Source organism: Piliocolobus tephrosceles, unplaced genomic scaffold (assembly GCF_002776525.5).
Source record: "Piliocolobus tephrosceles isolate RC106 unplaced genomic scaffold, ASM277652v3 unscaffolded_20, whole genome shotgun sequence".
Lineage (NCBI taxonomy): Eukaryota > Metazoa > Chordata > Mammalia > Primates > Cercopithecidae > Piliocolobus > Piliocolobus tephrosceles.
The window spans coordinates 3,775,261-3,790,424 of NW_022302087.1; the positions used below are offsets into that span (position 1 = coordinate 3,775,261).

General features: G+C 38.4%; 1 protein-coding gene and 1 long non-coding RNA gene across 2 annotated transcripts; one reads left to right on the forward strand and one right to left on the reverse strand.

The window, feature by feature from the left end:
- The first annotated feature begins 6,910 nt into the window (after positions 1-6,910).
- Positions 6,911-8,600, forward strand: LOC111542098. The gene is made up of 2 exons (XR_002731446.1): positions 6,911-7,148; positions 8,370-8,600. It is a non-coding gene; the product is annotated as an uncharacterized LOC111542098 (long non-coding RNA).
- A 2,116-nt stretch (positions 8,601-10,716) lies between these two features.
- On the reverse strand, positions 10,717-12,009 carry LOC113225250 (coiled-coil domain-containing protein 54). Its single transcript, XM_026456813.1, has one exon. The coding sequence runs from the start codon at positions 11,762-11,764 to the stop codon at positions 10,778-10,780; it is 987 nt and encodes a 328-aa protein (XP_026312598.1). The 5' UTR covers positions 11,765-12,009; the 3' UTR covers positions 10,717-10,777.
- Positions 12,010-15,164: the final 3,155 nt, after the last annotated feature.

The following is a 15,164-nucleotide window of genomic DNA, read 5'->3' on the forward strand; positions in this document are numbered from 1 at the left end:
GGGACTTGCACCAGTGGTTTCCTTGGGGTTCACGGGCCTTGGGCTGCAGACTGAAGACTGCATGCTCAGCTTCCCCAATTTTGAGGCCTTTGGACTTGGACTGAGCCACTACCAGCTTCTCTCTTTCCCCAACTTGCACACAGCCTATCAAGGGACTTCACCTTGTAACAGCGTGAGTCAATTCTCTCTGATTAATTCCCTTTTATATATACATATGTTCTATTGGTTCTGTCCCTCTGGAGAACCCTAACACATATACATGTATCAAAACGCTATATTGTACCCCAGGTGTATATAATTATGGTTTGTCAACTAAAATAATATTATTTATTTATTTATCTATTTTGAGATGGAAACTCACTCTATTGCCCAGGCTGGAATGCAGTGGAGTGATCTTACTGCAGTGGAGTGCAGTGAGCTTACTGCAACCTCTGCCTTCCAGGTGCAAGCAATTCTCCTGCCTCAGCCTCCCGAATAGCTGGGATTACAGGTGTGTGCCAGCATGCCTGGCTAATTTTTGTATTTTTAATAGAGATGGGGTTTCACCATGTTGGTCAGGCTGGTCTCGAATTCCTGAACTCAGGTGATCCGCCTGCCTTGGCTTCCCAAAGTGCTGGGATTATAGCCGTGAGCCACTGTGCCTGGCCAAAATAATATTAATTTTTTAAAAAGAACATGGGGAGATAAATCCAAGATGATAGTAGTGGGAAACTATTGCTTCCTTGCTTAATTTGGGCTTTATTTCATGGAGTTGGGGCTGATTTGGCAGATTAAAGTGGTTAATTTTCAGATGGGAAAGAGGACATATCCTCTTCATGTTCTTTCCCAATATATGTCCTGGAAATAAGCCTGTTTAAAAGAAACACATAGAATTGAGGAGTTTGGGATGGAGATGCGTTTCAGGGCTTTGCCAACTGGGACCCCGACCCGCTGCAGGGACTGCAGAAGAACAAGCTGAGGCGGGGAATCCGGAGCAGCCCAGTGCATCATGTTCATGCATGTCTTTCTTGTCCTTCAAAATATTCTGCACTTGCAGTTAATAAGGGACCGGAATACTTGGCTGGGGAAATTTCACTCCTGATTAAAAATTCCATTTGTCTGTAAGATGAGTTTGTTTTAATAAAGTGAAAGAGAAATGAGTTTGAGACTACCTAGTTCTTTGCCTCATTTAGATGAGTCAGAGTGAATTGAATCTTTACAATTTTTTCAGTCTTCTTTAGACTGCCTAGTCACGTAGTATTCTCAGTTATACATACTTAAAATTGATTTTGTAATTGTGGAAGTTCAAAACCTAAGAAGTTTTTGTTTTAAACCAAGAGTTAAGGGGAGCTAGGCAAGCAATCTCATCTCAGATCCAGAAATGTCCAAAAATCTGGAATTTTTGTCTAATTATTTGTTTATGCCATTCTTGACTTTCTTACGTTTCATTGTTGCAGGTGACAGACTCAGTGTTCCTTCAAAACATGCTTATTCTAAAACCCATTTCAGTGAATTGAAAAACAACCAAAAAATATCCCCTATCTCTCCTTAGAAATTAAAACAAATTAATTTGCTTGAAACCACAAAGGGACCAGAATATAAGAGCAAATAAAGATAAGAAAATTGGATTAAAATCCTTTTGCATATATTTTCTCAGGATGGAGAACTTTTTTTTTTTTTTTGGCAATTGAGAAGCTATAGGAAAAATAATAAGTAAAAGCAACTATAGCTAAAGTTACTTCCCTAGCTAAATTATAACTTGTTCTATTCACTTGCTTTTGAAATTCAGACCAAGGAACATTCCATTGTCTTTATTACACAAAATACATTCTACGAATAAAATTTTATTCTGTATTACCATTGGTTCTATGGGAAAAAAGTAAGAATTGAAGTTGAAAAAAAAAAAAGGCGTGACCAAATAAATGGAGGAAGTAGTGCGTATTTGAGAAATGTCTCGGGAGAATCCTCTGAAGAATGAGTCAGAATGGAGACACAGTCTAGAGTCAGATGGGTACATTGAAGCAGCCATACCAAGAAGACAGTCAGAAGGTGAAGCATGATTGCCGGCCTGAGTTGGACACGGAAATCAGGACCTAGGAAGTGGGATTTGGGAAACGGATGTAGCTGTAAGCAACCATGAGAGGAAGTTGGAGCAGGAAGCAGGGATAACAGGAGGTAGAATCAGGAAGAATAGGGTAGGTAAACACTGAAACTGGATGGGGGAAAGTGACCTTTGCTGGCAAGTGAGTATATGTGTGACCCCATGGGCTGCTGCACCATCCTGAGAAAAACGGAGGTGGAAGGAGGAAGAAGGGAGAGACAGACAGAGAAAGAGGGAGAAGTCCACTGGTGGAAATAGTAACACTTTATCAAAAACCCAGGAAAAGAGATAAGAAAAGAGAAATAATCCTGTTTTTTCAAAGAAGATGGCAAGAGGGAAGGGAAGACAAGCTGAGAGTGCTTCTCTAGTTTTTAGGTTTTACATTAATTGTATTAATACATGTTTCCTGTCAAACTCTGCTGTTCCCTTGAATGACAGCCTTCACAGTAAGTGATCATTGTCCTTTAAGACTCATATAAACTGTATTATTCACAGCTCTTCAACTTTCTAAAAGTACATTAACATTTGCAGGGACCATCTGAGTCTTCTATTACAAATATGTGTGTGTGGGTGCTTATTATCACTATTTTTTTTCACCTGTAGCTATAGTAACTAGAACAATAGCACTGGAAATAGGTTAAAAAAAGCAATCAAAGATTATAAATCTCTGGGATGTGTGTGTATCATACACACATATTTGATACCACATATACACATGTGTATGCATATATCTAAATCTACATACAAATGTGTGTGTACGTACATACATTGCCATATAATATTCACACCTCATCCCTGATCAAATGCTCAATAATAGAAGACCAGCCTGGCAAATTATGGGGTGAGAAAAGTCAAAGTTTCAAAGGTAATGGAACATGCCCTGTATGATCTGAAGAAAGGGATTTGTTTGGATTGCAGTAATAGCAGATTTCTTATCCTCGATCAATGTACTTTGATACTTTATAAAACATTAAGGAGACTGCACAGAGGGAGAGAAGCACAGCTAAATTTTTCTTTGACTGCTAGGCCACTGCCTTTCCCTGGTTATTTTCACTGATTTTTACTTAAGCTGTCAGAATCCAACGATTCAGTATGGTCTAAAAATCACAACACCAACCATCTGTAGCCCTGGAATCTGGTTCACATCCCTATAAACTAGGTAACTTTACGCAAGTCACTTCTGCCTTCGGATCTCAGGTTCCTCCTCAGTAAGTTGGACCAGTTTTCTGTTCCTCAAGTCTTTTTTCTGCCTCAACATACTGGACAGCAGCTGCCCTAGTAGTAGCAGTGGTAGAATTATATGGAGCATTAATTGAGTACCTACTATGTGCCAGATGCTGAGCTAAGTGTTTTTCCTCATTTTTTTTTTCATAGCACATAATTTTACATTATGTTTTATGATCTCCAATTCAGAAATAAGAAAATCGACTCAGAATTTAAGAAACTCAGCAAGGTCACACACACCTTGAGTAACAGCCCTCCTGAATTCTGTCCTATCCAATATCTAGGTGCTTGTTCTTAGTCCCTACATTATGCTGGTCCTATTGTCATGATTATTAAATGGGGTATAGACAATGTCATGTCCCCCAACCCACAGATGTATCATGGTATTGGGAGGGATTACTTTGCAAACATCTGCTGGGAGATTTTTAAAAGACCCTTGGGGGTACCCTCACTTGAATATCACTGAACTAAGTAATCTTTAAGCTTATTTTCATAGTTAAATTTTTGTGACTTGGGATCCTGCTGTTGAGAAGGAAGAACGTTTCTATTGCTACCACTCTCAACAAGATCGAATCTAGCAAAATCTGTTGTGTTTTGTTGTTCTATAACAGCCTGCATAAATTTGCCAGTCATGAGTTCCTCTTTGTCTCCTTCAATAACTCATTGTCTGCAGAGCAGCCTCTGATCAGAAACTTCATTAAGTCAGCTCTGATTTGTCTTCTGATCATACCTCTTAGATAACATATTGAAAATGCCAGCTGGGTCGTGATGGTGCTCCTCTAATTAGGCTGCCATAGGCATAATTTCATTAATATTGCTATAACAACAAATAATCATTTCACTGATGGCTGTGATCCAATTACAGCTTGTACATCAAGCAATTATTATCTTTATATATTTGGTAAATATAAGTCGACTGAGGGTCACTATAAATGACAGCAGTATCCAAATTTAGATTTTCTGATATCTGAAATACATGTCACACCTTCCATCAGGATATTGGCTGATGAGAACACCCCTTCTGAAGCAACTGACATTAGGAATAAATCTTCAGAATCAGATGATCACCTGGCCACATTTTCATGCATTCTTTTCCTATGACAGCAGATGAGAGTGGGAGAGAAAGGTAGAATCTAAAAATAGGTGGGAAAAAAATTGATGGGATCTCTGACTAAAGCAAAGATTGGAAGAGTCCTGTTGAGAGCCATTCCTGGAAGCTTGTGCAGATTCCTTACAGCTAAAATGTAACTAAGGGTAAAAAAAAAAAAAAAAGGATGGTCATGTCATTAAATTACCTAAGGAAGCACTGCCTTTTTTTGCCTTTGTTAGCATCTTCAGAGCGCATGGTATAGTACCTTTGCTCTGCGTGGGAGGGGTGGCCTTATTGTCTGTAGGGCCGCACTAGAACATTAGTTGTTTCTTAATCCTATTGAAGGGTTTTTCTTCTTCTTGTTCTTCCCCCGTTCCACCTCTGCCTCTATCTGGGATGTGTCTCCCCAAACCCCACATCCTTGCATCTCAAGCTTTAGGTGAAAAGAATGGCATGGAAAAGGAGAAAGATGAGAGGACAAGCTCACATATCCTATTTTTGTCCCAAGAGCCCCACTAGTGCAACATTCCTTTACCTACATGTCCCATCTGCGCAACCGTCACCCTGCTCCAGTAACTCCATCTGCCACTGCCATTGGAGTTTCATGTCCCTGACAAATAAAATTAGCCTCCAAATAGGTTGTATTCCAAAAAACAAATGAAGGAGCAAACCCCACAGATTTTGCCTCTATTTCATCATCTCCAGTATTGTTATCACCATTTACTGAGCCTGACTATGTGCCAAAAATTATGCTTTACATGCTTCAATTGTCTCCCTTGTATGCAGTCTTCAGTCCCTCATCACTGTAAAAGATGACGTTGGCCCCACTTCAGTCCTTATTCCCTGGACTAGGTTCTCAGCAGCCACATGGAGCCTTTGTCTCTTTCCTCACCCAAGAATTTCCACCTTGGCTTCCCACCCGTGGAGCACCTGTTTTGGCCCCCACTTAGTTGCTGTTCTTTGTTCCCTGTTCTCCATGGTGTCCTCCACTAGGGCTGTCAATCTATGAAATTTTCACTCCACTATCAGATAGAAGAGAGAATATGGAGCATGGGGCTGCTGGTCCAGCTGTCAGGGCTACCACTATTGCAGTTATTTTCCTGAATACACTTTGGCATGGGAATATACAAAAACTTGGCTTTATAGTTTTATTAATGCCATTATCTCAGCTACATTGTAGTTCAGTTAGCTTTTACAGGTTGATCAAAAAATCCAACTCTAATACTATTTCTTTGTAATATGCATTCTGAGTTTTAAAGGATTTACAAATAAAGTTTCAGAGCATAATCCACTGATATATTGGTGACAGTCTGCATTTTGAAGGTGTGTAGAAGCATTTAGAAAAAAACCATATTTTTCTGTCTTGAATTAATCTTAAAACACTACTTTTAGGAAAGTGATATCTTTTTCTAAATGAAACTTGATTTGTGTCCCACAAAAAAGCTAAATTAAGTTTTAAATGAAGTGTGTAGTTTTCCAATCCAAATCTAAGCAACAGACCAAAATAATTGGCAACTGGAAATAACACCATTTGAAAGTATGTTCTTTCAGGACAGGACTGATGTCTTTGCATCTCTATTTGTTCACACCTAGCTCAGTTATTTCCTGGTATAGAGTCAAATTTCAATAAATGTTGCTGAATATTGTTTTTGAATGAACAGAATGCTGTTAGTCTCTGTGTTTATGCAAGCAAGTATTACACACTGAACTAAATTATTTATCCTAACTCAGCCTCCCTTCCCTCCAGATCCTTTTCTTTGTTGCTTATTTATACAGCGTGGAATTAAAGGTTGGCGAACGACTGTTGTAGATGATGGAATATTGGTTGAGTGCCCAGACCAGGAGGAGAGCTTCACACCCCGTCTTATTCTTATCACACTGTCTTTGGATGAGGGAGTCAAGATTTGGTTTGAAGCATTTGTATTTAGCCTGTCACTTTGTTCCCTATTTGTCTGGAGTCCTTTATGGCTGATGAAAGGAGGCAGAGTCCTGAATGGGAGCTGCTTGAGGCAGGGCCCATGTCCTGTTCATCTTCACACCCTCCATTAACATTTAGCCTATGGAGGGAAGGCAATGACCACCATATATTAAGCACCTATGAAATCAAGCATTATTCTTGGCAGATTATACACATGAGTTCATTTAATTAACACAAAAGTTTCATGACATAAATTGTTCTCAGTTCATAGTTCAGAAAACTGAATACAAAGTTTAAGGAATTTACCAAAATCACATAGTTATGAGGGTCATGATTGTACACCCAACTAGCATAGTGCCTGATACATAATATAAATGTTTTGTAAATAGACGTTCTAAAATCTGTTCTTCTTTGAATGTCTTTGCTCTTTTCACCACTGAGTGTTTCCTCCCCAACAGATGTGTTTAATAGCAAAAACAATGATTTGAGATGTTTTGGTGAATGCACAATGACTTTCATGTTTGACTGATATACATTATAGACATTCATCTAATTATATTTATATACTTTTTTTTTTGTAGACACGTAAGTGGAGAAGATAAATAGTTATTTGCAACCAAAACGCAGGATGTCCCAGGGGAAGCTAGATTAGGAATTCTTTGATTTGGGAGTCGTGAAAGTGAAGTATTCATATTTTAACAGAATGATTAGTGGCAGAGGAATCATCTAAGAAAACTGAGAAGGCTCTGCCAGAGTGATGGGAAGAGAACTAGATGAGAAAGCACTGTTCTGGAAGACATGCTCCTATGAGCCATGGAGAGAAGAGGAGAGGCAAGGTGGGGACAGGGAGGGTGGGCCGCTCATTCAAAAAGATGCTGGGAAATTGGCAGGAGATGAGGGTAACACAAGGATAAGGGAACCAGGTGAGTATTTTTGTAAGCGGAGTACAAAGAACTGATAGGTGGTGATTAAGATGGAGGGGAAAGGGGGAATAATTGATGAAGACTCTGCAAGGCACTAGTGAAGGAATGTGGGTTAAAGAAACGCCACTCCTCCAAGCCAGGGGGGATGGAGGTGGGCTGGTGAGAGGCAGGTGAACTTGAAAGCCAGGACTGGGGAAAAGTTATTTGCTCACATGCTGAGTTATGAGATGATTTATAATTTTAACAAGTCATGTGAGATCTTGTCTAGGTGACAATAAATAATTGACTCAGAAGCAAAATCCTCCCTTTGCTCACAGGGAACTCAATTCATTAACAGGACAAACAGAATCCTCTCTAGGGAAAGTGTGAGACCTTGAGAAAATCATGTAGAGTCACTGTCTCCCCTCTAACATTCTTATGTAGGTAAAGAAAACAGGTTGAAATGAAGATGGTAGGAATATCTGAAGAGAAAAATTAGATCCATAAAAGGGTTGAAATAATAGCCCATCTGTACTTTATGTTATCTAATGCCCGGTGGCTTTCACATCCCATGTTCCCTACTAGCCCCCCGCCCTCTGCTCCTGTTTTTCCCTCTGCCAGCTGCATTGCCCTCTCCACCTCCTCCTCACCTTACTTCCTTACCACAAGACTCATCAAGTTTCTTTCTTCTCTGATACCAGCAGTACTTTTCAGTATTGCTATTTGCTGCCCATCCCCATTTATCATGCCTCAGAGTTCTTTGTGTACGTTTTTTATTTATGGCATTTAATGTTCTATATTTACAGGACAGGGAATGTCTACCTTTTCTTGTATCCTCCATGATCCCTTATTGTTAGTGAACACTGAAAAAAATATTTACTAAGTTCATATAATGATTATGCTTTCACAGCTGATGGAACAAACCTCGTTGAAATTAAATAATAGAATTTGTAAGAGTAAAATTTAGGAGTTAGGTTGAGAACTTTGGTCGTCTGATCCTCAAGCATGTGTTCTTCTCGTAAACTGCGTGCCTCTCTAGAAACATCAAGGGCTGTCAAAGGGACATGTGAGGGGGAAAAGTGAAAGTCAGTGCTAATATACAGAGGATCAGATGACCTAGGCTTGTACCAGCTGGGGCATTTTTTTCTCTTCCAGAAGCTATTTGTGATGTCATTTGCCTGTGTCATGGCCTGCCTTCCCTAGATACTGTCCTAATGTGAGCATCACACCTAATGTACTGAAGTAGAGTGCTGATTGTTCCCTATGGACATTTCTAATGGTAAATAAATGCATAGAGATCGCTCGTGCCTTTAACAGAACAATACATTGTAAGCACAGTTATCTCATTTTTAAACAAACATTTAATAAACACCTTTGCTTTTATTAGGTATATTGCATATTGACATATTTTATTTTTTAACTTTTATTTTAGTTTTGGGGTACATGCGCAGGTTTGTTTTCCAGGTAAACTCAAGTCATTAGTACCCAGGTACTAAACCTAGTACCCAATAGTTATTTTTTTCTGCTTCTCTCCCTCCTCCCAACCTCCACTTTCAAGTAGGCACCAATGTCAGTTGTTCCCTTCTTTGTGTCCACGAGCTCCCATCTTTTAGCTTCCACTTGTGAGAACACGTGGTATTGGTTTTCTGTTCCTGCATTAGTTTGCTAAGGATAGTGGCCTTCAGCTCCACCATGTTCCTGAAAAAGACATGATCTCATCCTTTTTTTTTTATGGCTGTCTATAGTATTCCATGGTGTATATGTACCATATTTTCTTTATTTAATCTGTAATTGATGGGCATTTAGGTTGACTCCCTGCATATTGACATATTCTAAAAGTTATTACGTACATATCTATAAATTTGTAAAGAAGGCTCAAATAGAATATATTTGTCAACGAAAAAAATTGTGGTATGTAATTACTCCCAGATTGGCATCAGACAAAATTGTGTCTTAATTTTCGCTATACCCACCTTTAGGTCCTTTGTCCTCTTTCATTTGTTCTTAGCTAGCTACCAACCCCCCCTTTCAAAGTATTGACTGCAAATAATTAGTAGTAGTACATTTGCCAGGAATATTTGTGGTTAAAACATGACCACAAAGGAAGGTAGATTTCATTCACTGAGTTAAGTGGTGAAAGAAACATTGTTTTACAGTTATTCTGCATGATATTCAGAAATTACAATGACAACCACCTGTTATATCTAAAAATGAAGCTCTTCTTGGCTATATGCTTTAAACAAACAAACAAACAAACAAACAAACAAAAACTTTGTCATGTAAGAGTTTATGGTATTATAGTGGTGCGATTTAACTCGGTTCACAAACCCCTTCTTAGATTTTCCCTTTTCCCCTGTATCAAACCTACAGGACATGGTGTTTTTCTCCTTTCATGAAAATGTAAAAATTACCCAGTATCACATTGTCTTTCTCCTCTTATCTAATTGTTCGATAGAGAAGAAGTTGAAGTTGAAAGAAAAAGCCAATTTTTTGAATATGTTCCTTGCAATAACTTGGCCTTTCGCTCTGTCACCCAGGCTGGAGTGCTGTGGCCGGATCTCAGCTCACTGCAAGCTCCGCCTCCCGGGTTCACGCCATTCTCCTGCCTCAGCCTCCCGGGTAGCTGGGACTACAGGCGCCACCACGTCGCCCGGCTAGTTTTTTGTAGTTTTTAATAGAGACGGGGTTTCACCGTGTTAGCCAGGATGGTCTCGATCTCCTGACCTCGTGATCCGCCCGTCTCGGCCTCCCAAAGTGCTGGGATTACAGGCTTGAGCCACCGCGCCCGGCCTCCCTTTCACTTTTTTAATGCTAACTTTAGTAGCCTTGACAATGGATATCTTTTTCACTCTATACCACCTAAAGTCTGACTGGGCTCGGTGGCTCATGCCTGTGATCCCAGCTCTTTGGGAGGTTGAGGTGGGTGGCTCACTTGAGGTCAGGGGTTTGAGACCAGCCTGGTCAACATGGTGAAACTCTGTCTCTACTAAAAATACAAAAATTAGCTGGGTGTGGTGGCGGGCACCTGTAATTCCAACTACTTGGGAGGCTGAGGTAGGAGAATCACTTGAACGTGGGAGGCGGAGGTTGCAGTGAGCTGAGATTGCGCCACTACACTCCAGCTGGGTGACAGAGTGAGACTCCATTTCAAAAATCATTAACAAACAAAATGAAGTCTTGTCAGTGGAATATGTTTCTGTTATCACAAATCTAATCCACAAAGGCCATGAGGACAAAGTGTATACAGAACTGACTTGGAGGCCATCAAACATACTTCACATTGCTCTTGACTCCTTCATTCTTTGTTTCTAATTAGCTATGAAAATGGACCCAGGATGAGTCCTCATGAATTGCCTTTGAGAAAACAAGAACATTGACAGAAAACAAATTACAGCAGTTCAATTAGATCATGTGCCTTAACTTACTGTAGACAGAGAAATTCTGCAGATAGTGGGCCCAGAGTAAGCAAACTACCGAAGAATTCACAGCCACCACACCAATGTGTAAATGCTTGGAGCCTCCAGGTTACATTTATTTTGTGCCAAGCAAAGCAGAACATAACTCTATAGTCGAGTTACCTCTTCTTTTAAGGAACGAATAAAGCCGTAAATATTGTTGAACATGGAGAGACAGATTGTGGTCAAGCTCAAAATAGGCCCAGTGAATGGACGATATCTCTGGGTTATGACCTGGGGTTCTTCAGGGAGAATGGCTGGCCTAGAAAGAAGCCACTGGATGAATTCTTCTAACTTGGTAGCACTGAGGAAAAATGTCCATTTTCCTCCATGAACAAAAGTTAGCTTGATCCATGTACTGAAGTCTGGGTAAATGTAAATATTTGGCTTTGCTGTTTTAAAGTTCCTTGATGCATTTTGATGGTTACGTTTCTTCAGAGTTTTAATTTGGGGAGAAATCGTTATTTTCTCAAGATGGTCAGTGGACTTTGGATAACTGGGCACTTTCTCTGGTTCTGCTGAAGAGATTTCCATGTCTATAGAGGCCAATGTGTTCTTCAGAGTTGCTGGTTGTATGAGTTTGTGAAGCAGTTCTGTGATTTCTTTACGCCTTTCTCCCTCCGGAATCTCTAGACAATGTATCCTGGAGTAGGAATTCTGATTTTCCAGTTCTGTCACCTTCTTCTTTAAGGCCTTGATGTCTTCTTTCATAGAGAGGATATCTTTAGTTGTTGTGCATTGTTTGTCTTCATTAACATTCATTCTAGTTTCCAGGACCTCCATCTGTTTTTGATACAAGTCAGTCTTTTCATTGACTTTTGGTATCGCATGGACAATGTCAGTCATTTGGCTGAAAAGTTCAACTTGAGCAGTTTTAACATCTTGGAGCACTACTGTAAGATTCATTTTTCCGTCATAACTAACATCATCTTGATTACAATCATCAGATGTCACAGTTGGATATCTAGTTGAATCTTGGTGCCGAATCTTACATTTGTGGTAAACATTTTTAAAAGACTGTCTGACCTTGGAGACATTTGAAGTCCACATTTGCCTAGCAGCAGCTTTTACCCTTTTGGTGTGAAGTGTGTACATCTTTCATGGTGAAACAAGAGACAAGGTGTTGGAAAACATAGAATCACAGGAAGAAATAATATAGGAATGAAATGGTCTTTCTCTTACTATTTGTTGGATGCCTTTCCTGATAACATCATAGAACACTCCGTGGAAATCATCAGCCACAGCAATAGAATCTCTTAGGTGATTAGCTTCTTATAGAGCAGCTCAACTGGAGAGCTCTGTGAAATAATACTCAACTGCATGGAATCCTTCATATGGCAATCATTGACCTGCTGCTGATGTCACAATGACTGCTGACTTAGAAAAAACACATTTAACTACAGCAGTTCTCAAAAGTTTGGTCATAGGGCTCTTTTTCAATCATAAAAATTTTTGAGCAGCCTGAGCAACATAGAAAACACCCGTTGCTACAAAACATAAAAAAAATTAGCCAGCCATGGTGGTGCATGCCTGTAGTCTCAGCTACTTGGGAGGCTGATGTGGGAGGATCACTTGAGCACAGAGGGGTGGAGGCTATAGTGTGCCATGATAGTACTACTGCACTCTAGTCTGGGTGACAGTGTGAGACTCCATCTCAAAAAAATAAAAATAAATAAAAATGAAAAATTATTGAGGATCACACAGATTTTGTTTATTTGGGTTTTATCTACCTACATTTTATAGTAGACATTAAAACTAAGAAAGTCTTAGATCTGTGCTTATTAATTTAAATTAAAAAACCTGTTACCTGTTAACATAAGTGATATATGTTTTATAAAACATAATTTGGTTTTCTAAAAAAAATGAGAAGAGTGGCATTGTTTTACATATCTGCAAATGTTTTCAATACCTGAATCAATAGAAGATAACTAGATTCTCATATCTGCTTCTGCATTATCTCTGTTGTGACATATTGTTTTGATTGAAGCATATGAAGAAAAAATAGCCTAATGGAGATACATAAATGGAAAGGGGAGAGTATTTTCATAGCCTTTTCAGATAATTGAGGATATCATTCTTTGTTACTTTATGGAAATTTGACAAATGATATTTTTTTAGAAGTTGGCTGCAATGTGTCATTTTAGGCCAAATCAATGAACTTTCATTCTTTGTTATATTAATAGTCACTGGTCTATTTTTTATTTTGAATAGATGCATAATATCATGTATTGGTCATTTGACAAACAATGGTTCACTGAATTATGTAGGTCTTCCAAATGTTGACTCATTGTATTATATAGTATCAAAATATCATATTCATTAATATGTCCACCAATCTTACCAGAAAAGTCTTTGAGTATTGAGAAGAGGCCAAGCTCATGGTGGCAAATGCAAATTTTCAAAATTCTAATTTTAGCTTGAAAATCTTGAAATGTATTAAGCTGATTTATTGTTTTCCTTGAAGTGATAGATTCCCTCCATCCATTTTTTGCAAAAATGCTTGCCAAATGCCCAACTGTGAACACTGTAGTTTGTTGTCAGTTGTTTTTTCAAGAAAAGATAGTGTTCCATGAAAAAAGCATACATTTGCAACTCAGATACTTATGTACTTTTTCTCATGAAAACCAGTATACTTTGGTAAGCTGCAGGACACTTATGCTTACTTCCCATTATATCATACATAATAGAAAAAAGATGTACTGATGGGTTGAGATCTAATAAGATTAAAAAGTCTTACTGCTTCATTGAGGACATTCTTGAGTGAAACTGTTTTTTCTTGTATTTTTTTTTCCTTTTCTGATTGAGTCACTGTTAGTCAGTGTGGTACCCCTGCTGTGGTTCATGATGAGGTATCAACAGTTTTACCCACCATTGCTTTTGCAATGTAATTTTCAACAGGCAAATGTAAGCACAGTGGAAAAGACAAACGGTGTCCTAGGATTATTTTGAAATATTGTTGCCCTCATGGTCACACATACAGAGTGGCCTCATGACACAAAGCATGCCACACTTTGAGAGCCACTGCCTTAGAATTTAAAAATAACATCAGCCATGTATCATGTTTCTTCTTATAGGTTTTTCTACGTAACAGTACTTAAAATTCAAGCCTTTTGAAATATTAAATAATATTTGGCCCATTTTATATACTGAGGTAAAAACTTAATTTTATTCTCTAAACACATTAGACTGAACATTCTGGAATCAAAATGGCATGATACTCACATGTCTCTCAAGGAGCAGTCCCATTCTAATCAAAAGGACATTCCCTCTTGGATCCGTGCCAGTTCCAACCTTCTACCAAATCACTGTTTCTTCTATTTGTGCCGAATTGGAGGGTCAGTGTCAGCCCAGGATTTGGTACAAACACTGAGCTTAGCCAGCAGTAGTTTTAAAATTTTGGCTCATCAATAATATCTGGGATTTTGCTTTACTCTCCTATCTTTCAAATGCTGTTTAGTAACCTTTTGAAAATGTCTAGAAACCTTTCCAAACACTTGCTGAGAAAAATGTTCTCCAAGAGGCAGACTATCACAGGAATGGCATTGTGGGCTTGGAAAGGTTGGAGTTCACAGCCGTCCCATTTACTCTGGCTAAAGCTATTTTATCCATCGAGTTCTACAGAGACAGTGCTTAGGGCCTATACAGTTTTTAAGGGCCAACGAAAATACTTAAGACCAGAAGAAGAAAACGAAAAAAAAATGGCTCAGAATACTGAAAGAAAGCTGCAAGATTGAAACAATAAATGTTTAATGAAACATCTCTCAAATGTACTATGTCATATTCATTAATTGTTAGATTTAGTATTATTGAAATTTCATTACATTTGGAGGCAATTTGTGTATTACATATTCTCACTTTCCAAGAATTCCCAGTTAAATTAGAGGGACTGCTTGTCGTAATTACTCCCTCCAGGTTAATAACATCTAAGACTTGTTGGGTGCATACCAGATACTGTTCTAAATATTAGCTTACATAACTATGTTCAGAGAAGTCAAGTAACTTTGCTAAGGTAATAGAGCTTAAAAATGGGCAGTCAGATTTCAAATGCTTAAATTCTGGCTCCAGAGTCCATGTGTTTTACCTCTACTGCCTCACAGCCATGATTAAAATATATATTTAGTACAACTCAGAAAAAGATGGACATTTTATTTTTAAAATCATACTATATATTTATAGAAGGCTTATTTTATTAAAATTTTGTTTATTTAGCATTATGAGAAAATTAAAGCTTTCATTGGTTATTCTATTTACCAAAAGCATTTGATACAGAAATTTGTGAAGACTTTAGAAGTTGAACAAGCTCTAATGTATAGGTAAAAGTGAGTATTGGGAGGCTATACTTTCCTTACTGTGGTAGACATAGTAATACAATGATGGGAATAAAAAACAATAAAGTTTTCAACTTAAAATACTAATGTATGCTCACTATTTTTAGAAAACAAATAAATCTAATAGGCTGATACAAACATAAACCTGTCTGGGTTTCTAACTACTT